Source organism: Diadema antillarum, unplaced genomic scaffold, assembly GCF_040938485.1.
Source record: "Diadema antillarum isolate AM-2024a unplaced genomic scaffold, OU_Dant_1.0 scf00000157, whole genome shotgun sequence".
Lineage (NCBI taxonomy): Eukaryota > Metazoa > Echinodermata > Echinoidea > Diadematoida > Diadematidae > Diadema > Diadema antillarum.
In genome coordinates, this window is record NW_027271046.1 from 810,994 (window position 1) to 833,700 (window position 22,707).

Sequence of the window (22,707 nt, forward strand, 5' to 3'; positions counted from 1 at the left end):
GTGCATACGTACACACATAAATGTACATGTATATACAACAATGATACATGTACATGTAGGCAATGCACACAAAGTTGACCCGATTACCTGTCTATAGCGGCCACCTGTCTATAACGGCCACTTTTTCCGTATCCCTTGGGTGGCCGCTATAGACAGGTTTGACTGTATTAGGATGGTGTGTGTGTGTGTAGTAGATATCGGTGTACTGCTGTGTAGGTAGCTGAGAATGCATTCATATGTTGTAGAGTGTAGACAGGATGACACCCAAGCAGGAAATGAATAAAGGGCAGGCAAGGGACGTACCAGTATTATTGTGAACACGTCGTTGACAAAGCAATCAGATATATGAGGGTGGCTGTGAGTCATATATATTTTTTTTATGTCTACGCAAGTGAGGAGAAATATACTGCATTGATAATTTCCCCCTGATCAGACTTTCATTTTGTGTGTCCGTGTATAGTGAAGGCACACAGGGCAGCAGAATTGATGAATCGGAAGACTGATATAAGTTTCCATCTCTAGAGAAATAATGAATGAGCAATGTGATTAATTTAGTTGATGATTTAATATCTCTCTGTTTCCTCTTAAGTGCATTCCTGCCTAGTGATTTAAAAAAAAAAAATGTACTTCATCCTAAGGGCTGTCATGCACTTTAATGAAATGAAATGCTTTTGATATATGAGGAAGGATTTTGTGAAATACACGTGAGGAAATTCCCAATGCTTTGTCAATGTTGTGTAATGTCTGATTGACAATTGAGTAATGCAATGCAAATTGCACTAATGTCCGTCTGTGGTGACCTCTGAAAGGTCACAGCAAAGATTACTGTAAAAGTGGATATTTTTGTGTGACTAATTTTTCGCGCTCGGCCGGGTGAGAAGAGTTTCGCATGTTTTTAATTCCGCGGAATCAAGATATCAACTATTGGAACATATGGCAAGCAAAAATATTTGTGTGCTTTTATTTTCGCGCTAGTTTCTGGTTGCGCGAAATGCGCGAAAATTTCAACACCGTGAAAATTTCCACTTTTACAGTACCACAGTAGACAGGTGGTCACTATAGACAGGCTTTGGAAGTGCATCCAGTGCTGTTCGGTATTACACTCATATGGGAGCAATTGTGTAATTATGTTAAACAGCTGACTGCTCAAGACAGGTGACCTCTAAAAGAGGGTTGACTGAAATCCAATCTTCACTGACAGCATCACTATTAGAAATTTTAGATGAAAGCTAAGGAAAACAAATAATTGAAACTTAGGCAAACAAACATGAGCGACTCATGGTAAAATTTAGTTTCTTTTCCATTTTATGTGATATGTCTGACTTGAAAAAATACAAGTGTATGTTGTAGAAGCTCATCAGTGAATGTTTTCATTCATAGATGTCCTGTTTCCGTTAAGTCTTGGCAAGACCTTGTTGCAGCAAAGACCGTCAAAACTATTTTTGTGTAAATTTTTTTCTTTTGTGTACGCACTTGTATTTCTTTAAGTTTTAATAGAAAAGCCCAATTTTCAATCTCTTGAACTTTCTTTTATGAAAGAAAGTATGAATCTGAATATGTTTTTGCTTTTAAGCATGACAAGACCAAGCAACATTTTCAAAAGCGTGTATAGTTTGTTTACCAATATTTGATCTGTATAATCCTGTACTATGGGTTTGTGTGTGTGTGTGTGTGTGTGTGTGTGTGTGAGCTGGTTGTTGACTACCCAATATTGAAAAAAAAACAATCTTAGCAAGACCAATTATGGGGAATTTTGGAACACATGCTAAAAAGATATGTAGATGAGAAGAAAAGAGATTTTCATAGGTAGGCTGCTGGTGATGAAAAAGATTTTAACCAATAATAAGTTCCGTTGTGTACACTGGCTGTCGAAAGAGGATGAGTGTTCTAGTTGATGAGAGACATCAATGTGTCAGTCAGTCATAAGGTTAATTAACTGTGAACCTAAAAATTGATCAGCTTGGAATATGAATTTTTCACAAATTAAAGATTTGGCGAGATTCTTGCAGCAAGAGCAAACTGTTGTTTTGTTTTTTGTTTTTTAAATCATCAGGAAGTTTTTTAAAAAAATCACATTTGTTCCATCATCTGCCGTGACCTAACAAAAGAGCCACTATGGAACATATCTGAGCAAGGTTTAGAAACAGCAAAATTAATCAAATAAATTGATTTGAATGAAAACAACAGTTGCCTTTTGATAGTCTAATATTTTTGACATTGTAAACTCTGAAGTAGTGCTGTCACTGAAAAAAGAATAATAGCAGTCCCATATACACTTGTACTTTCATTAGGAAATAATCTTATTTGTAATATATGCATTTTATTGATATTCACCCTTAAGTTTGTCATTATCTATAGTCATTTTTTTTTTGTAAGTTTACGATACAATTATTTGCAATTGATGAAGAATTTTCATTGTTTGGTATTTTGTATATATTTGTGATTATCATATTAATTTGCGACCAAAATGGTATTTTTAGAATCTCTGTTATGAAAACTAGTTTAACAATTTTTCTTCCATTTCTCTTCTCCTTTTCCCCCACCCCTTCTCCTCCTACTTATCTTTTGCTGCTACTGTCTAGGCTGACATGTGGTCGCTGGGTATCACAGCCATCGAGTTGGCCAAGGGGGAACCCCCTAACTCAGACCTGCACCCCATGCGAGTCCTCTTCCTCATCCCCAAGAACAACCCACCGAAGCTGGAGGGCAGCTACAGCAAGAACTTCAAGGACTTTGTGGAGGTGTGCCTCAACAAGGACCCAAGACATGTGAGTCGTTTACTCCGTCCCTCCACCCTCCACCCCCCTCCTCTTCCTCTTTATCATCATCATCGAACCCATCGGCTCTAGGCCATTACCCATGGGCAATTACCCCATACCCTTCCCCTGACCCTATCCCTAATCCTTATCCTAAACCTGATCCTAACCCAAACTATAACCCTAGCCCTAACCCTAATCTTTACTCTAACTTTAACACTAACCAGTATTGAGCCAAGGGGGTAATTGTCCTTCCTTGGCCACCACCACCACCACCACCATCATCATCATCATCATCATCATCATTGTCATCATCATCATCAACTTTAGTTCATCTGGCTTTTCTTCTCTTTCCCTCTGTTAAAAATTTTATCTGATGGTGACATTTTGAGTTCATCGTGTTTCAAACTTGGACTTAATGCTAAGACCACCAACAGACTTTGCTCCGTGATATCTACAGCATGTTTTTTCATTCATTTCATTCTTCTCAGGCCACAATTTAGTAGAGAAAAAAATAACCCAACTACAACAACTACGAGACAGAAGGATTTTATATTTCATAAACCAGAAATCAAGTGTTGGTAGAATAGATGTGTGAAATCATCTGGCATTTTTACATTGTTGCAGTGAGCCTGAATCACTTCCAATCCTTCTGTAATGTATTGATGGAAGGGATGGTGACAGCCTTTCCTATTCGTAGCTCTTTCCTCACCATACTCCTGCTGCCCCCCCCCCACCCCTCGAATTCTTGCCCCTCCAACCCCTCATCTAGCAGGAATTATTACGTTATATACACATACCTTCACTTGCCTGCTTTTTATATGCTAGAATGCTATTGGGCAGTTTTGTTTTTGTTCCCACTCACACACATATAGAGATGTATTTTGTTTCAAAGAGAATTCATCAAATAAGGCATATAATAACAATTGTTCTTGCCTGTCTATCTGTTAATCTACATATAATATGCATTGTGTGTATAGTACGTAGGAGCATTAATTTGTCTCCATGTTCTTAGACACTTCAGGAGATATAGAGAAAACGAAAGAAGAAAGTGAAATAGAACTATTGACACACCTCGGAATGAGTGTGTATATATCTGCATGTATACATATTTACGTAATGCCTATACTGTGAGTGATCATTTCCTCTTTCCTTTTCTGCGCGCTTCTCCTGCGGTGAACAGCGACCGACCGCCAAGGAGCTGCTGAAGCACCGGTTCATCAAAGGCGCCAAGCGAACGTCTTTCCTAACCGAGCTGATCGAGCGCTACAAGAAGTGGAAAGCAGAGGGCAATGACTCCCCGGACACGGACGATGATGACCAGTGAGTTGTCTCCCCACCCCCCCCCCCCCATCCCCCATCCCCCCATCCCCCCATCCCCCATCCCCCATTCCCCTCCCGATCCCCCATTTCCCCCCTCCCCCTCCCCCATTCCCCCTCCCCCTCCCCCATTCCCCCTCCCCATCCCCCATTCCCCCTCCCCCATCCCCCATTCCCCATTCCCCCCCCCCCCACACACACATACACACACATACGCGTCTATTGTGGAAACCGAGGACCTATTTTACCCATAAGAATTTTACCACATAACCGAGGACCTGTGTGTATTAAAGTAGGACTTTTGTCAATCGAGGACCTACAAACATGTACCCCTACATGCAAAAGCAGACCGTTTGGAATGGTCTGCATACCGAGGACGTCCTCGGTTCTCTGTGTGTCCTCGGTTTAAATATAAAGTTCCTATGTGTGTCCTCGTTATACACCATGGGTAAGTGCACACACACACACACACACACACACACATACATAGATTATTACAAGTTATATATTATGTGTATATGACATGATTGCTCTAATCTATGTTGCTTCACAGTGGGTTTTGTTTCTTTGTCTCTCTTGTTCTTTCGGGGAACCATTGCATTGAAAGGGTTGAATAACTCATGCTATAGCCATATCTTTAGGTTCATTCCGTTATTCATATTGTAAAACATGCTGAGTTGATACTGTTTGCTGACTAGTGCTAGTGACAGTGACAAGAGAGACATTGTAAACCCATCAAGTCCAGAGATAATTTTAAGTGCAAAACATTATATTGTCATCCTTAAATTGGCAAATCTTATTATTACTGCACATCTTCTATAAATGAAGCTTGTTAAATTCATTAAACCTGCAAACAGTCGATAAGAAATGTATTCAAATATCTGCCAATATGAGAGAGAAATGTACCTTGAACTACAATCGCCGAAGTTGTTGCCAATTTGATAATCAGTTGTAGGTTTAGAACTGATGGGCTTTGGGAGAAACTGCAGTGGGAGAAAAAGATTGAATCTGCAAATGCCGAAGAGCTCAGGTGAAAAAGATTTTTTTTTTTTTAACTGTACCAGATCAAGTTATTTTTACTGTGCCAGATGAAGTTACTAGAAATAAACAGTAAAAATAATGATAAAGAGATACAGTACAGTACTTAACCATGCTGAGTTTCAGAGCTTAGCAAGTTATACATCTAAAAAGTGCATTGGCCTACAAAGAATTAGACCCAAGTTATTATACACGATGTAGTCCACATTCAACTAATCCACCCCCCCCCCCAAAAAAAAAAAAAAAAAAATGTAATGTATGTAAGGAAGACACATTCAGGCATTGCAATGGGACTGCGCTATCGTACAAACTATTGTCATACAATCAATAGACATTTGTGTGATTATGTAATCCCCATTCATTGACACTTTGGTTTTAGGACATCTGTTTCTTACTGCCACATAAAAAAACACACAACAGTGGATGTTGCTGTCAATGAACATAGTACAGTTAGGGTCAAACCAGGGGCTGAAATCACACAGTCAATTTACACAGCTCCACCCATGGACTTAGACAAGGGAGGGTCAGTCTTCTGCATTCAGACAGCATTTGTGCCATGGTGTGTGTATTAACAGTGTTTGCACACCGCTAAAATTGTTCTATTATGCTTCCATGTCAAGCAGTGAAGTTACTGCTGTGGAGAAGGAAACTTCCTGTCTGTTTTTTGGAAACCTGTGTGGAGCCCGTCACAATTTTTCAATGAACAGTAGTTTGGCCCGTGCTGTGTTGAGCTAGGCCTCTCCTTTGCACACTTAATACTTGGGTTACTTTCGGTGGGTAGGAAATCGGTCCAAAGTCCACTTTGACTAAGTACGCGAAAGCGTTCCCTTCGTAGCCGTTGAGGATAGAAAGTGAGAGTTCGGTGTTCTGCTGGCTCCATGAGATGAAACGCCCTAGTCATTGTCTGATGGGAATCGAAAGGGGTGGAGACCCAGTAAGATTGGATGCCGTGAAAGGATTATTGAGGGCCATTTATTACGGCTTCTGTCACGACACCTCATGTGTTTTGTCCAAGAAAGTGAGGGCACGATATTGTCAGCTGTGTGAACTACACAATTAATGAGGATATCCTGAGGGGACTGTGATGATAAAGCTCTGAACAATCAACTTCTCTCTGGGAACGTTGATGCTGACACATGCATACACCCACAAATGTTTATGTGTGTGCTTGTGATTATGTGCATGTGTCTGTATGTATGTATGTATGTGTGTGTGTGTTTGTGCATGTGTGTGTATGTTCCCTAATGACCTGTGATGAATGCTTGCATACCACTGCAGCATTTGATATCATATTAGAATGTGCCAATATAAACACAGAAACTGGAATGAGGAAGACAATGAGACAAAAGAGAAAAATATGTAGAATTCTTGGGGGGGGGGGTCCCCCTCTTGCATTCAATGATCTGTTAATTAAAACATAATTGGAACACAAGGTCATAACCATAAATATCAGCAAACTAAAGATTAAAGGCTCCTCCAATATTCAATTATGTATATTTAAATATAATATATCGTCGCTGGGGTGACAAGACCTTGTATCTGCAAATTTGGTGAAAATGACTTTTTTGGAATAATGGTCAAATAATGGGTTAAGTGATGTCCTGTCCAAATCCCAACTGTCTTACTCCAAAAATGAAGCCACCACGGCATGTCAAAGGAAAGGCTATCCCATTCGCCACAGTGCTTTGGCCGCCATGTTTTTTTGCTCTCCTGAACATTTGACAATTTGTAGATACGAGGTCTTGTCGCCCCAGCGACGATATGTATATATATATTTTTGATGCAGTAGATGTATGTCATGATCAAAAAGGTTAAAATGCACAAAAGCAAGCAAACAAAAAATGAACGAAGAATGAAATATTACAAATATTTTGAAAATGCCTTTTCTTTTTTTTCATTTAAGCAATTGTAACTCTCCTCCTTTTAATAGAAAGTCATTATGGATATAGTTGGAAAGCTGAAACAATCTAATGTGAAGAGTATGATTTCTTTTACAGAGCTGCCAAGTCTCCCCGATTCTGCAGGAGTCTCCCTGAAAATGTCAAAATCTGTTCATGTCTGAATAAGAGAATATTAAAATCTCCCTGATTTGGGAATTATTTTCGCCCATTGAAATGCATGTAACACACAGATATCTCCATGATTGCTGTGTGGAATATCCCTGATTTGAATGTGGGAATGTTGGCAGACCTGCTTTTAACTTGAATTCATGTAAAAGAAGGAAATTTCCTGATGATCTGAGTAGTAAAAGGGCGACTTGTGAGGCCATGACATCATCACCTTTGATTTGCATATCAGTGTTTTCTGAGAACATGTGAAATTATGACATTCCATAATTTTCTTCTATAATATCTGATTTGGTAAATCTTCCACCATTCTCTTTGTAAGATGTGACAGTGTGTATTAAAGTCAGCGTGCTCATGTAGTGGGCATTCACTACCATGTAGAAGCTTTCCGTGATAGTCTTGATCAAGGGTGTTCTTATAATTTTTTTTTGTGTGTGTGTGTGTGTCTGTCTTTCCCACAGGATTGATAACGAGACCCTACAGCGGGACGACGGTCCTGAGTTCGACTACCCTGGCAACACCATCCGCGGCCCCCAGTACATTCCAAGCGAACCGCCCCCGGAGCACGTTGAGCCCATCCCCCGCAAGCAGCCCAAGTCTGAGTCCATTCAGTCCCTGCTGGGGCCGCTCCTCCGAGACGTAAGTGTTGGGTCCCCTGCGGCGCTTCAAGTTCAGTTTGGTGTTAAGTTCACTGCTGTTCAAGTAAACATTATGTTTCCATCAAGTGTAGATTGTTCATAGATTGGATGAAATGTAGTTGAGACTCCATAGTAATAGTAACAACCAAGAGGTATATATGATGATAATAACTATTTCCTAACCACGTCATTCTAAACAAGACGGGAAAGAGTTGATGTGGAAGAAAATAGTATAAGAGAAAGCAAAGCTTGTACATGCATAGGTCTTTTGGCTTGCCAATATCACTGATCTGTGAACAGATAGGAAAATTTGAAATTCCATAACTTCCATAAAGTTTAAGTCTGATTTTGATGCAACCTTTTTGATTCTGTCTGTTTGATTTAGCTCAATTTATTAAAGCCACCCAAAAATGATGGTGGAACTGCTTTTTAATCTCAATTTCAGGCAAGAGTTTCTCTTTGAGTACACTTGAAGAAAATTCTGACACATCATTTGCAAGTGAAGTTGATTCAAAGTGTCTTTACTATTGCTTGATTGATATGAGTAATGACTATATTTAGATTCATTGATTAAAGGAATGGTATAGTATTGGTTGAGATGAGGATTTAGCTTTTAAGTTTTTGCGAGATACTTAGAAACCACTTTATGAAATGTTACAGAGCATACAATTCTAAGAGGAATTCAAAGTGTATTTGATGAAAATCAGTTTTGAAATGGCAGAGATATCCAAAAACAAAGTAACGCAAAGTGGTCTTAGTAAAAGGTGGGTCCCAACTTTTATTAGGATCGCTTTGTTTTGGATATCTCAGCCATTTCAAAACCACTTTTCATCAAATAAACTTTGAATTCCTCTTGGAATTGTGTGCTCTTTCATATTTGATAAGAGGTTTTTCAGTATTTCAGGCACAAAAAAGTGAAACCTGGAACCTGAATCTTGCCTGATTTCAGGCAAGAGTTTCTCTTAGGCTACACTTGAAGTAAATTCTGACACATCATTTGCAAGTGAAGTTAATTCAAAGTGTCTTTACTATTGCTTGATTGATATGAGTAATGACTATATTTAGATGCATTGATTATTAAAAAGCAATTTGCTCAATTCAGAGAATTTTGTGCGGCATGGTGGGAACACCCAGATATTGTCATACTCATGACATTATACATTTCACAGAAATATGTATCCACCTACTCACACATGCTGCATGGGGAGATACATTGTAAACAGATCTATATTTAGTTAGCGAACACCAGGATGAAGGGTGTTTCCTCACCAGAGCAATTGCAGGAAATGGTCCGAGTTTCATTTCCCGTCGACACGGGAGAATACCCAGTCCGCCAAAATGTAGCATGCAAAATCCTGCAGAGTGTCATGTTCTATTGCAGCTCAGTCAAGGGTAGATTGCAGCGTGGCATATCACATGTCAAGAGAATTACAGTCAACTTTTGTTTCCATGCCCTTGGTTCAATTTGAACATATTTTTACTGTTTTTTTATAATTTCCCCATAAATTTTTCATGTGTACAATGTTCTTTCTTTTAAAGCATTGGAGTCATGTCTTGTCTACTAACATTTGTACATTTTGTAAAGGTCAAATTCTTGAATTTCCATTGTGAAATGATTAACAACAGATTATAGTTGAAATGATGCACGCTAACTTTCGTGGTGTACCCAAGAGACTCTGATTAAATTCTTGATGGATGAAAACACTCCAAGCCTATATATTCTTGTATAATTTTGCACATGATAGGTTTCTTATATTTAGGCGAGTCACAGAAATATTTCTTCCTGAATATGTTGACATTGCAGTATTCCATGCATTGCATTGATAAAGAAGGAGCCTGACATAAATAAACATCACATATCAATTACCCTGACAACCAGTTTTAGGTTCTTAGAAAGCATCAGATTAAAAACAATAGTTTTTGGCATTGAGTTGGTCAGAACTATCTGTTGGTTTGTATGATTTTGGCTTAAAGTTGGAGCAGCATTTCGATCGAAGGCTTGCCAACTTCGCATACTGTAAAGCAAGATATTTTTGTGACATGAAATTTTTGCGAATTGGAGCTGATGGCCTTCTTCGCTGCATGAAATTTTCATGAATTGCCACTGGCATTCAATGCATAGAGTGTAGACAAGAACTTTTGCATGCATTTTAATTTCATGGATCTAGAGCAGAAATGCACGTGAACATTTCTGGTTATACAGAATTTGGCTCAAACGCACAACCATGCACAAACAGTTTGTTTTGGATACTGGCCATTTGCAAGAAAAATGGTCGTAGCTTTGTCATAGAATTTCTCTGCCATTTTGCTTTTTAAATGCATTTTCAGCAGAAACACTTCTATAAAAAGTTATGTGGCTTTGAAAAACAGATTGTTTTCCCAAAACACCCAAGCATTGTGGTCTTAGAATAATGTGGCACACAGAAGATTTACATTGTAGCACACAGAGGGTTAAACATACCACTGACATTCTGTAGAGACATGTGACCATTGAAAGTGACAGCATCAATTACTGTTCTCTCTCTCAAACAAATGACTCTTGTGAATGTAAAGGTAAATGTCCATGACATAATCCTCTTGCCCTTTTATTTCCAGCTCAAGACGAAGAATGATGGATTATCAGCGGCGATTGATGAACTTCAGAACAGCTTTGACATGGCGGAGGAATCGAGTCCAGGAATTTGCGATAGATTAGTCAGCCAGGTAGTCTCCAGAGTAGAAAGGTGAGTGGCAGAAGGGTCGCTGGTGCACCTTCTGCAGATGCAAAAGGTCGTATGTCGCCAGTGGGAGGTGAATACCTGCAGTGAGTCCTTTCAACCAGGGTGTGTCTAATGCACTCAAGATATGACCTTGTAGATGTCAACATAACTCCAATTCAACATTAAGATGCACTTGACTCTGTTTATTGTAAAAGTGAGCATTTGTGTGTTTTTGTACAAAATTTCATCTCTCTTCAAATATTTGCACATTTCAAATTCAAGATAGTTTAGCTGAGCACAAACTTGAGCAAAATTCCGCCACAAGTGTCATATTTCCTGCGTTATTCTCACAAAATACAGGAGTTGGTGGTATTGTGATAGGATGACATCATGCTTGGTCTAATTTGCATATCTCAAGGTCAATAATGTCTCTGTTTTGCCAAAACTTTTTTTTTAAAAACTCTAAGATGCCATGGCTTTCTTGTTATTGTTCAATTTTCGTGAAATTTCCCCAATCTATTGGATTGTGATGTGGTTTATCAAAGTTGCCTTGAATGTGCAATGGCTCTATTAGCCTTCACCCTTCCATCAAAGTGCAGGGCACTATCTCTGAATATATGCCTGGCCTTTGAAGGCATGTCTCAAGATTTTGGCACCGTACCAACATTCCATCTCCCCCATTATGGTTTACAGCGTCTCGGCAAGTGACAATGATACCCACTGACGTGACTTGATCATATTGAGCCATTGGCAGGCAGGTTGTAAACAGCATAGAGCAGAGCAATGGATATGGACTGTAAACTCCCAGGCAGTGTTTGGGAATGACTTAGAAAAGTTTTTAGAAATGAAAACTTAAAATGCCTTTTAGTAGTAAAATCCGGTTCTGCTGATAATGTGAATTTTGCTAATTTATCAAGGGGAAAGGAGAAGACAAATCAGTCATACCTTGTGCCACTTTCTCTTTGTCACAATTCCCTCCTCTTCATCTCATTATCATTTTACCGATTTTATGTAAAATAAAAGAAAGATATTATTCTGAGGGGTGAAGGTTCAGATGTGAGTTTCTTCAATTTGTCTCCCTCTACAAATAAGATTTGTCAAGATTTATGGATCAGCAGTTGCGATCTTAACAAATTTAATTTGTAGAGGGAGACAAATTAAAGAAACTCACACCTGAACCTTCACCCCTCTGTATAATATCTTCCTTTCATTTAATGAGCCTTGTCTGTCTTGGACTACTTAACATAACAATGTTGGAATTTTGGAGCTTGGGTATTTGTTCCAAGTTCATCGTGTCACTGCCGGCAACCAGGGACAGCCTGGTGATAGTGTCACTGCCCGGAATGCAGTAGATGACGGGTGCAAGACCCGCTGGTTCCTTTTTTCCGACATGTTTGTTAATTTACAGATCAGCAGTTGCGATCTTAACAAATTTAATTTGTAGAGGGAGACAAGGTGAAGAAACTCACACCTGAACCGATTTCATGTTGTTGTTTATTTTCTCTCTCTCTCTTTATCTGCAGTCCTCCAAGACCAGGTCCCTCGAGACCAGTCACACACTAACCTCTGACACCTACACCCCTCCCCTCTCCACCCCTCTCCCCTCCGAGCTGCGTAGTTAAGAAACTGAAAGGAGGAGGGGAACAAAGAAAAGCAGAAAGCGAGAGAGAGAGAGACCAAGAGATCTTTCGCCGATCTTGGGGCAACTCCGTCGGCACTTCCACCTGAGATGGACGGGAAAGAATTCATCAATACAGTGAATGCAAGCGTGGTTGTCCTCCGAGGCTTGCCGATGAACTTAGAATGCAGCCAGCTGTCATAAAAGAAACATTTAATATGCGTGTGGATAGTCCAGCGGTACGGTCATGGCCACCGGTAACCTTTTACGATCTTCTATTATGAGTCTTCTGTCGACCGGACGTGAAATGTGCTATTTCATGTAGTGAGAAGTGAGACTGTTTACAGACTGCAGGTTGAGAGTTTCCGTTACGTTGCCCGGAGAACATTACCCGAGGGAGACAAAAGAAGGGAGACGAATGCTGCCGACCGCGCCCACTCTGGAGTTAGCTGGAGACCCCTCGGATTAAAATGGATCACTCCGAAGTTGTGTATCATGCATTAAACCCTTCGGTGTATTACGCAAACCCGTTTATGCATGTGTTGACTGGGAGTATCCCCCTCTTTTCTTTTTTTTAAAAATCCATTACGAGTGATCCTGTTTGTTTCTTTTCTCTAATGATAAATTTCGCCATGCAAGCATGGGGATTTCCATGGCTGGAATATTTGAGGTGGCATCCCACACAACATTCATTGCGTGCAGGAACAAGTAGATGAGTTCGTGCAAGAGTTTGACGTGCTATCAGTTTTTTGTCTTTAAAACCAGTCCTGGTCCTGAATGGTCCAGTGATTTGCTGCCTGAAGAAGTGGTAGCCGTCTAGTATTCCCACTTCTTTTTTTTTTTCTTCAAATTCACCCCTGCACACCTAAGGGAGCGGCAGGCATTATTTATTTCATGCTTGTTTTTGTAATTGAGCCAAACTGGGAGTTCTTGAACCCGGCAAACAAATTGACCGGCTGCATTGTTACCATTATTATTATTATATTGTCATTATGAAATGATTTTACAAAAGTCAATGACATTGTCAAGTTGTGCGGGTCAAGTATGTGGCTAGGCACACCAACAAATTTCCAAAACTCATAGCAATGGCCGTTAAACTAAACAGGAAAAAAACAACAACAAAGCAGCAGGTGACCACTTTTGCATTTGGGTGGGGTTTTCCTGCATGTTTGTTGTAGTTGGGAAATCACTGCTGTGTATATCACAGATAGAAAGAGACGTACATTGTAATTCATCCAAACAAAGCACTGTGCATGTGGTGTTATTCATACACGGACGCACCAAGCTCTGAGCCTTTCATCATAAATATTAAGACGAGAACTTGGCAAATTTTCAATCTTGATTGGTCAGCGATATTCCACAGCCATAAAGCACAGACTAATACAAGAATGGATTCAGCTCACTTGGTTGAAATGCCTCATTGTAGCTGGTAAAAAGAAACAAAAACAAAGAGAGAAGAGTATGAAGGAGGAGGTGTACTGAAGATTGTGTCATCCAGAAGTCCAGTATTAGGTTACACTACAGAGATGATCGATATTTCTTGAATGCCTGGTATGACAACGAATATTGAGCATAATCTCTTCAGATACTTCTTTTTTGTGTATTTATGTATTTAAGCCACCTGTAGAATAATTGGGCAAATATAACCGGTGTTTTACGTATTCCATTACATCAGAATTTAAGCAGCATCCACAGTCCTGTCTGTTGTCGAATTTACGGTCAATGATAAAGCAGAGTTGCGTATAGGTAATCCTCAAAACTCTAGCACAATTTTGTACAAGATTCTCATGAATACGCCATCTTGGAGAATTTAAAAAAAAAAAGAGGAAGAAGCATCTATGTAATATATTCATTTTTGACACATTTATATTTTTACAGTAATATTTCTATCATCTTTTGCGTACCATGTGACAGACGATTGTTATATGTCCTGGGGGAAACTGTGTTTCAGTAGGTAGGCTGTATGTAAGCTTCCACGTGTGTTCCTAAAATTCTTTGACAAGATCGCAGCGTAATCTTACACAGGCTTTCTATCCTCCGGGTTGCGTGTTATCTACCCAGTGTAGTATGTGGTTGTATTTATTTGTCTTCAAGCTTTTATTGTCCACCCATTCATGTCACATTTTCATGACGTATCTCCTCTTGTCTCATATAATTTTGTTGTTGTTTAATTTAAAGATATATAATGAATATTCATCAGTATGTGTATCAGTGTGCATGGTACCATGTGTTTAATGCAATAATAAGGGAAAAGAAGCCATGAGGTTGTTGTTATTTGTCAGGGCACTTGTGTTCTCTCACCTCATCCTCTAGATGTCCTGTCTAATTATCCACAAGTTGTCCTAGACAGATTTAATCCAGGAGGAAGGGTGTGGCTCATTACCTTTCTCAGCTGTGTATAATTTGCCACACCTTTGCGAACATTCTGGGTCATGGGCAAGGCAACAGCAGGAACTGTCGGAAGTTTCAACACTTTGGTAATTGCGTTCATATTTAATACTGCTTGGCCTTTTCCGTTCAAAGAGAAGCGCAAGATTATCGATCAACTGTGCAGTGGGTGTACTGCCATCCAAAGTCCCCTTCTCTGAATGTCTCTTTCGAAGAATTCATTCTTGTGGTTCATCACAAGGACACGATCCTTTGCTGCACAGTGAAATCGGCGTGAAAGGTCTAGAGTGGTCAAGACTGGACCTACGATGATCTCTCCTTCCTCCCCCCCCCCCCCCCCCTTCCTGATGATACCCTACTCTTCGGAAGAATTTATCCGTGTCAAAAGGCTGTAAGACAAGTTCTTTGCCCTCTCGACTGCTGCTTCATTTCCTGTGTCGTCCTCTGTGGGAGGGTACATTGGGGTGAGGGTGGGGGAGAACAATTAGGGATGAGGGGGCACATTGTTGTGCTCAGGAGCTCCTGAATTTGTCTGGGGTTGAAGCTAGTAATCATCAGTAATCCCCTCTCATTCGCTGCAGAGTCGATGACATGCCACACGTGAGCGTAAGCAGACATCTCGATCAGGAAGCTGGTGTTTGTTTACTGTGATATATTTGAAAGGTGATAGAGCAACGAAGAGAAAGCCATGCAGCAGTGCATGATGTATTTGTATTACTCGGGGGACGTTTTGTATTTTCGAACATTTGAGTGATCATATGACCTGTGTTCTACCCCTGCTATTCATATTCTTTTCATATTCTAGAATATTTTTCTTTTTAAACAATATATGTGAATCAATTGCTTTGCATGAGACTGTGGACCGGTTGAAAGAAGCAGCATTATTTGTTACACAAGAAGATTATTTAGTATTCTTTGAGTCCGAGAGGACACAATATAAGCAAGAATCGTCCTAGCTGACGAAGACTTTATAATTTGTATTTTTAGATGGATTCTCTTGGGGTTTTGTTTTGGTTTGTTCGTGCAGCATTGTCCCACATATGTTATTCAAGCAATGTTTTTCTGGTGGCTTCAACACACCTCCGTTGCAATCTTCGGTCTTATGTACAACTGCAGCTTGAACTAATTTTTCATGCGACCAAAGCTGTCTTTTCAAAAACAGTGAGAGAAAGAAAAAATTATGACTTCTCCATTGTCCTAATCTGTAGGATTCTTGTTTTCAACTGGATTCAATAATTATCAAATGTTATTCATTTTTAGACTGTTTGGTATATACACTCCATGTAGACAGACTGGTCAAGTGTATGTACTAGTGCAGAATAAAGTTCTTTGGTTTGATTTGCCAACTCTTTCAAACATTGGCAGTGCCAGGGACTGTTCCGTAGGCATGATGTTCAAATTATTACCAGGCGCCAACATTACAATGGGGCGAGAATGCACAGACATTATACCAAAGAACAGAGTGCATGCATTGTTGTGACAGAAAAAAAAACTGTTGAGGTTCAAGTAGATTAATTGCTTTTAATAGGAACTTGAGCAGCGCATTACTATTGGGAGCTTTGTCCCTGGCCAGGTTGCTGCAGTTTTGTTTCCTGTTTCATTTAAGGAATATCATCATCAACTAGAAAAATACCCAACAAATGCAACGCGTTATAGTCTCTGCTGCAAATAAAGTAGTCAAGAAAGCTGTCACGAGGAGAGAACATGATGTACACATACTAGTATATGACCATAATTTGGTTGGATTCTATGTTTAGCGATAATGCAGGGATTGTATTTGGAGCAGGAAATAAATTGGAAGTGTATATCTTCTTCTGTTTCTGGAATCTGCAACATCAGATATGGTGTGCTAGAGAGTTGTCACAGAATATCTTTAGTGAGGCAGCCTGTGCTGAGGAGCCAAAATTTGGAGGTTATACTAAACTTTACCAAATAAGGAAAAGAAGAAATAAACAACTATTTTTGTTGTTGTTTTTAGCCGTGGGAACAACACTCCAATAAGCCAGTTCGTAGTTCCACTTGGCACATGACCAAAAAAGGGTTATTTGAGATTCCTCAAGCCCGTTGGTTTTTAAGTTCGCTGAGATGAACATCTGTGATATAATGATTATTCATGTAATCCATATAAGTGCCAGCACATCCATCTGACAGCAAGCCTGGTATGTAGCAATATTGATAGACAAAAGTTTGTTAAGGCATTCAATGCAAAACAATGAAATAGATGTTTCCCCAAGTGAAACCAGACAGACCATTCTAGTCATCTGATCTACACAGGTTAATTCTTTGTTTGAACATGGACTCCATGAATTGTTACATTGGGCAAGGTTATGCATTATTGCTTTGACTGCGAATGAAGTGCCTAACCAACTGAGAAAAAGAATGGTCATTTGTCCACATGTGCACATGAGCTAATTACGAACTGGCTTATAGTCTGCAACTTTTCTCAGGAACACTTTACATTTGAATCTTTTTTTTTTGACAGGTAGGAATTCCTTATCCATTTGATCGCTGTAGGTATGTAAGTCACAGTTGTCATGTTCTTGTTAAAACTGTGAATATGAATATTGTTTCTCCCTTTGTGAGTTGATTTTTCATATGATATATATGTATGTATGCAAATCAGTTTGTAGTTTTTAATTCATCAGAATGTTAGAATAAGAGAAAGAGAGAGAGAGAGAGAAAGAGAGAGAGAGGGGGAGAGAGTGAGACTGAGATGGATAGAATATGATGATTATCTTTGCTGAGAGAAGTCGAATCTTTTGTACCAAGTAATTTTATAAGATTCTATTTAAAAGGAGGCAGTGATCATGTGACACTGTTGTTGTTGCTCGTAGACTGCTTTCATGCCTGATAGAGGGAGACATTCATACTGAACGCAATTGTACCACGTGAATTAGAGAAGGATCTGTGTGTAGGAGAGGTAAGGAAGAGGGATATGTAAGCTTTCACCGCTTCATATGTGATCAGCAGAAATATCCTGGCCAGATTTCTTTGTAGATAAATATTTTCATTTTTTTTTTGATTTTGTGACACAAAATGCAAATATATCAGTTTTGTCTTTATCTTCCCCTCCTCTGTTAACGCAAGTATATTTTGAACAGTAAGCACTGTGCAAACATTTCTTTGCAAGTGTGTGCTATGAGCATGATCTATTAGAAGACTTTAGACCAATGGTTGAGTGAACAAAGGGTGAGACATTTCATTTTTATTTTGTTCTCTTTGTTGGCTTGTCTCGATGAATTTGGAGTCAGCAGTAATGTGGACTAGCGAGCTTGATTGAGCGAGACTTTTATCAAGCACGCTGATAAAAATACATGAAAGCCCTTCTTTTTATTCATTTAAAAGCAAGTGGGGAATGTTCTGCATGCATGGTTGCTGTCTTTCATGATGTTACTCCATTTTGATTTTCTCTTTTTGTTTTTTGTTCAATTATGGAATGTTTCCCAGCATATTTATAGGGGAGAATGATTCTTCCCCCCAGCTTTGTGACAATATTTCAAGACATGCAAATGAGTTGGTTGTCGTGTCGGACAGGTACATTTGTAACAAACCCGCTGGCTCATATTACAGGAGATTCACGTTGAGAAAAGTGAAGTTCAGCCAGGAATATCTAAACCTTTTTTTTCTTTTTTTCTGTTTTGGAATTGAGAGGAAGAAAAATAGAAGAAGAGACTGTCGTAATGGCATATATATGTATAATGGATTGAACTGACTCTAGTCTTAGATATATAGGTGATGGTATTAGTATTTATATGTTAGGTACACGGCTTGTTGGAAGAGCATTCTTGTATTTATAGATTTTTGCAGAATTCCTCTTTTCTTTCTCTTTCTATTTTTTTTTTTTTTTTAACTGAAACAGCTTAAAAAGTTGTGTGCGAGAAAAGGTGGGAAAGCAAGCCAGGACCATGGAGATAATGAATCCACAGCTCTCAGTGTACAATTGAGACTAGAGATATTGCTGTAGTGCATAGCTCATTGGTACTGCAGTTCATCTTCGTACTCCAAAACTTGCACAGTTCTCACAAATGGAGCAAGATTGCCCAGTGTCCCTGGCTGATCTTTACTCATCAGAGTTTTGGCCCATAGCACAAGCGGGGAAGGCATGCATACACTGTACCACGTACATACCAAAAGAAAGAGAGAATAAAGATATGGATCGGCTACTTGTGAAATTATTGCAATGGTCATATCCCTTACCCCTGCCCCATGACATATTCTATGGTGCATAAAATGTCATTTCTCTAAACGAATCACAGTGAAGCATGACTCTGATTCCAAATGGATGTACATAGGGGTCTCCAAAGTCCATGCAAAATTTGATGAATGCTTGATTAATCTTTTCTACATTGATTTTCACACTTACATCGAATTTCTGTTCCCCACGCAGTAATCTTATTTCTAAGTACAAATCTGAAGATAAGCAGTTAAGCAGTAATTTACTAGGATATGTGACTAATATTACATGCCATCTTGAATTTGTAATAAAGAAATCAGTATTTACTTTGTTCACAATGTTTTTCTTTTTGTTTTCTTTGAATATCAGAAAAAAAATATTGATAATATAGCTGGAGGAAACCATTGTAATTATTTTTGTCAAAATGGTTATGTACAAATGAAAGAACTGACAATGAATGAAACCTTGTGTTTTGTGTCATCTTCTTGTGTTTGTGGGAGAAAGTGTGAATCTGAATTGTTATACAAGGAACAAGGTAACACTTATTTCCTTCAATACCATGAAAGTATACAAATACATTCACCATGAAAGTCACTTCAGACACAATAACAATTACATACATTGAAAGAGGCGTGGCACCAAAAAGCACAACATGTAACAGACACGTCTTATAATACAACATACATACAGATAGACATCGATAACAAACAGTAGAGGGTTGATACGTGTACTGTATACTATGGGAAAATTATAAGCAGACTAGTGTATTGAATAATTTGATTGTGAGTGTGCTGGAGCGATGCAGCGCAGAGGTTGTTCATGTTTGTGGGCATACATGAGGTGCACCACAGTGTGTGTTGCGCTCAAATGATGCGACCCAAGTAGGCGCTTACCATTGAGTAATGGTTTATGTAAACCAAGCACATTGGTGCACATAGAAGAAACCCCTTCCAGATACTATACTGGTAGATGGGTATCTAAACATGTGTGCAATGGAGGAGTATTGTGTTTGAACATGAATATTTTGCCTGTGTGTATTACCTTGTTGAAGATACTGGTAGTGTACATACAAGAAAAGATGCACAGTAGGTACATAACTGTAGGCACGTGTGTGAACTGCTGAATTTCTAATGCACTCTGTGTGTGTGTGTGTGTGTGTGTGTGTGTGTGTGTGTGTGTGTGTGTGTGTGTGCGTGTACGTGTGTGAATGTTTGTGTATTTGCTTGCGAATTCTAGCTTTTTGTCTGGGCTCACTCAGGTTTCTTTCTTGGCACGTAAATTTCAAAGTCACAAGAACGACAAATCACAAGCAATTACTGAAAAATAGTTCAATCATGAGCCACATCCACTTTAAATCAACAAATCAAATTTTGTGGAGGTTTTGGGGACTTTCATTTTGAAAGCAAAATCATCACCGCTACTAGTACGTTTCTCAGGATTCCCACTTTGTTTGCTTCATTCTTTCAATAATCCGCCACTTGGGGACACTGCACTTTCAGGCTCCTGTTTTTGTCTTGTAGGGAAGTTTTTCTCCTGCCAGGAGTAGAATGGAATCATCATGTTCTGATGTTGGTGATCCATCTCTTGGGATGAAGGAGAATGTAGGTCATTGATTGAAGCATGCCTGCAAGAAGGTCATCGTAGGAACCATGGCATCATTCCAACTCATTTTTGTGGCCGTGTTCAGAAGACTCGGGGCTGAAAACAGAAATAAGGGATTTTATTTTGTCTCTGTCGCCCTGCCTTTGTTTTTATGAGGAGGAATGCATAGTAGATGTTATGAGTTGACACGCAGGAATAGCTAGGGATGGTGACATTTATGCTGGTATGTGTCTGGATGTAACCGTATGGCCGAGTGCCAAAGACCGCTGTATGTACAAGGTGTATCATTATCGCTCTGTACTCTCTCTCGCGGGAGAGTAAGACTTTCTGTCTACTTTCAAAGTTTGTCAGTTGATATTTACAGCAGATTTTGAACATTCTTGTCAAATTGCAACATCCCATTTTGTGGCAGAAAGTGCTATTAATGTCACCATGAGATCCACAAGCTGTGAATTGACAAACTTTTGCCATGAACACATTGCAGTGCAATCTTGCACACAAACACACACACACACACTCAATCCACCCATGTGATTTTACAGTAATACAAATTATAGTCAAACATATTGATGTGCACTTGCAACTTAGCTATAACACTTTATTTACAATATGAATATCATATATACAATATAAGTTACACGCAAGTATTTCTTCTTGTTTCCTTCTTCTTTTTTGAACACGAAAAGATGTAATGCCCACTGAGCCATGACATAGGCACTGCCAACATACACACACACACACCTTTGGTACATTGCATAGGAATCTTTTCCAATGACATTTATATCAGCAGCTTGTTCATAAGGCATTTGATGCGTATCATATGAAAGGATGACTAACAGCGGCATATGAAAGGATGAATAACAGCGGCACATGACAAGGCATTCAAAATTATGAAAGCACTGCATACCATTGAATACATGTTTCTTTGTCAAACTTTCAGAATAATTCAGTGTGGAGGGCATGCAGATTTCATAGTTACTGTCATGAAGCTGCATCAAACCATCCAAGATACTTAAAACTCATTATTCAAAGGAGTACAAGAGATGTTAAATTTTGTATAATGGAATGTTCATAGTAGAAGACAATAATAATAGTAAAGTATCCATCAATATGATGATCAACAAGAAATGACAAATTGCCTTTAGTTATGTTTAAGAGAAGAGGAAGGCAGAAAAAGTAATATTCTTCCACTCAGAGTAGCAGATATCCACTGTAGTGAGTACTGTATAAGCTGTTATTTTTGCATACTGATATTTTTGCAGGTTGTTCAATTTGCGATCCAACTGTGATTCGCGAAATTTGCAAAAATTAAACCCTTGCAAAAAATAACATCCTTATACAGTACATTTCCACACTGAAAGAACTTGGCACAATACAAGTCAAAATGTGTGAATACATGCATATATATAATGAATCTTTCTGTACACTTATATCAATATGCATAGATATAGAAGATTACCGGTACATTTCAAGGACGGATGTACAGATAAATAGGCAGATCAATATATAGATACTGTCATAGTGGACATTTTCACACAATTAATTTTCACTTCTTTGTAATTATGTGGATTAGGAATGGTTCTGTACATATTTCTCGACATCCAAAAATGTCTGTGTGTTGTTGTTTTGGTGCTGACTTTAGCAGAGTGTGAACTTTGCAAGATTTCCACACTGTGAAATATTCCAAGTTTACAGTAGAGACACAGAGACAGAGATTTAGAGAGTTACAATTATATATCATTAAAGAGCATTGGATGTTTGAAAAGTACCATATATTATATTCATTTACAATCTATCTTGTCCAAATCAAGGTTATGAGTATCTAATGTCCTGAGATCCCTAAACCTTGTGAATAACCAAATGTAGGATTCACCAGCACAATTTACTACAAATCTTTGTAAGGACATAAATTTAAGCAGAGCGATTTGAACTATTTGCCGACTTACCTCAAGCATTAAAATACAGGAAATAGTATCAACTCAATTGTACAATGTTACACATAACATGTATGCCACCTCTTTGAACAAACGGGATGAACCTTTTGGCCTTTCATATCAAGACTGCAGATTAACTGTAAGCGTTTTTTGTAGGAGACTCACAATAGCATCAACTGTCATGTATGGCAAGTTGAGCTTAACCCTATTCTAACTGGGCTATTTGAGACCAAGTTTTTACTGGGGGGGAGGGTCAATTTGACCCCCCCTTCAGATCTCGGCCGCCGATCGCGCGATCGCCGCAAAATTTTGCCTGTACATAGAGCCAGATGTCAACTACAAGGTTATATGGTCATACAATAGAAAAAAATTTGATTTTATATTTTTTAACAAATTAATTATGCAAATTTACGCATGAAATCATATTTTCACCTATAACTCCATTAAAAAGATTGAAGGATTGCTAAATTTTTG

At 38.9% G+C, this 22,707-nt stretch overlaps 1 protein-coding gene across 1 annotated transcript in view; it reads left to right on the top strand.

The window, feature by feature from the left end:
- Positions 1-19,139, top strand: part of LOC139722109 (serine/threonine-protein kinase 25-like) — an 82,496-nt gene extending 63,357 nt beyond the window's left edge. The window contains exons 5-9 of the mRNA XM_071633429.1: positions 2,583-2,768; positions 3,940-4,079; positions 7,642-7,819; positions 10,414-10,541; positions 12,041-19,139. Of these exons, the coding sequence (XP_071489530.1) occupies positions 2,583-2,768; positions 3,940-4,079; positions 7,642-7,819; positions 10,414-10,541; positions 12,041-12,080 (672 nt within the window). The 3' untranslated portion in view covers positions 12,081-19,139. The remainder of the gene's footprint in view (positions 1-2,582; positions 2,769-3,939; positions 4,080-7,641; positions 7,820-10,413; positions 10,542-12,040) is intronic.
- The last annotated feature ends 3,568 nt before the right edge of the window (positions 19,140-22,707 follow it).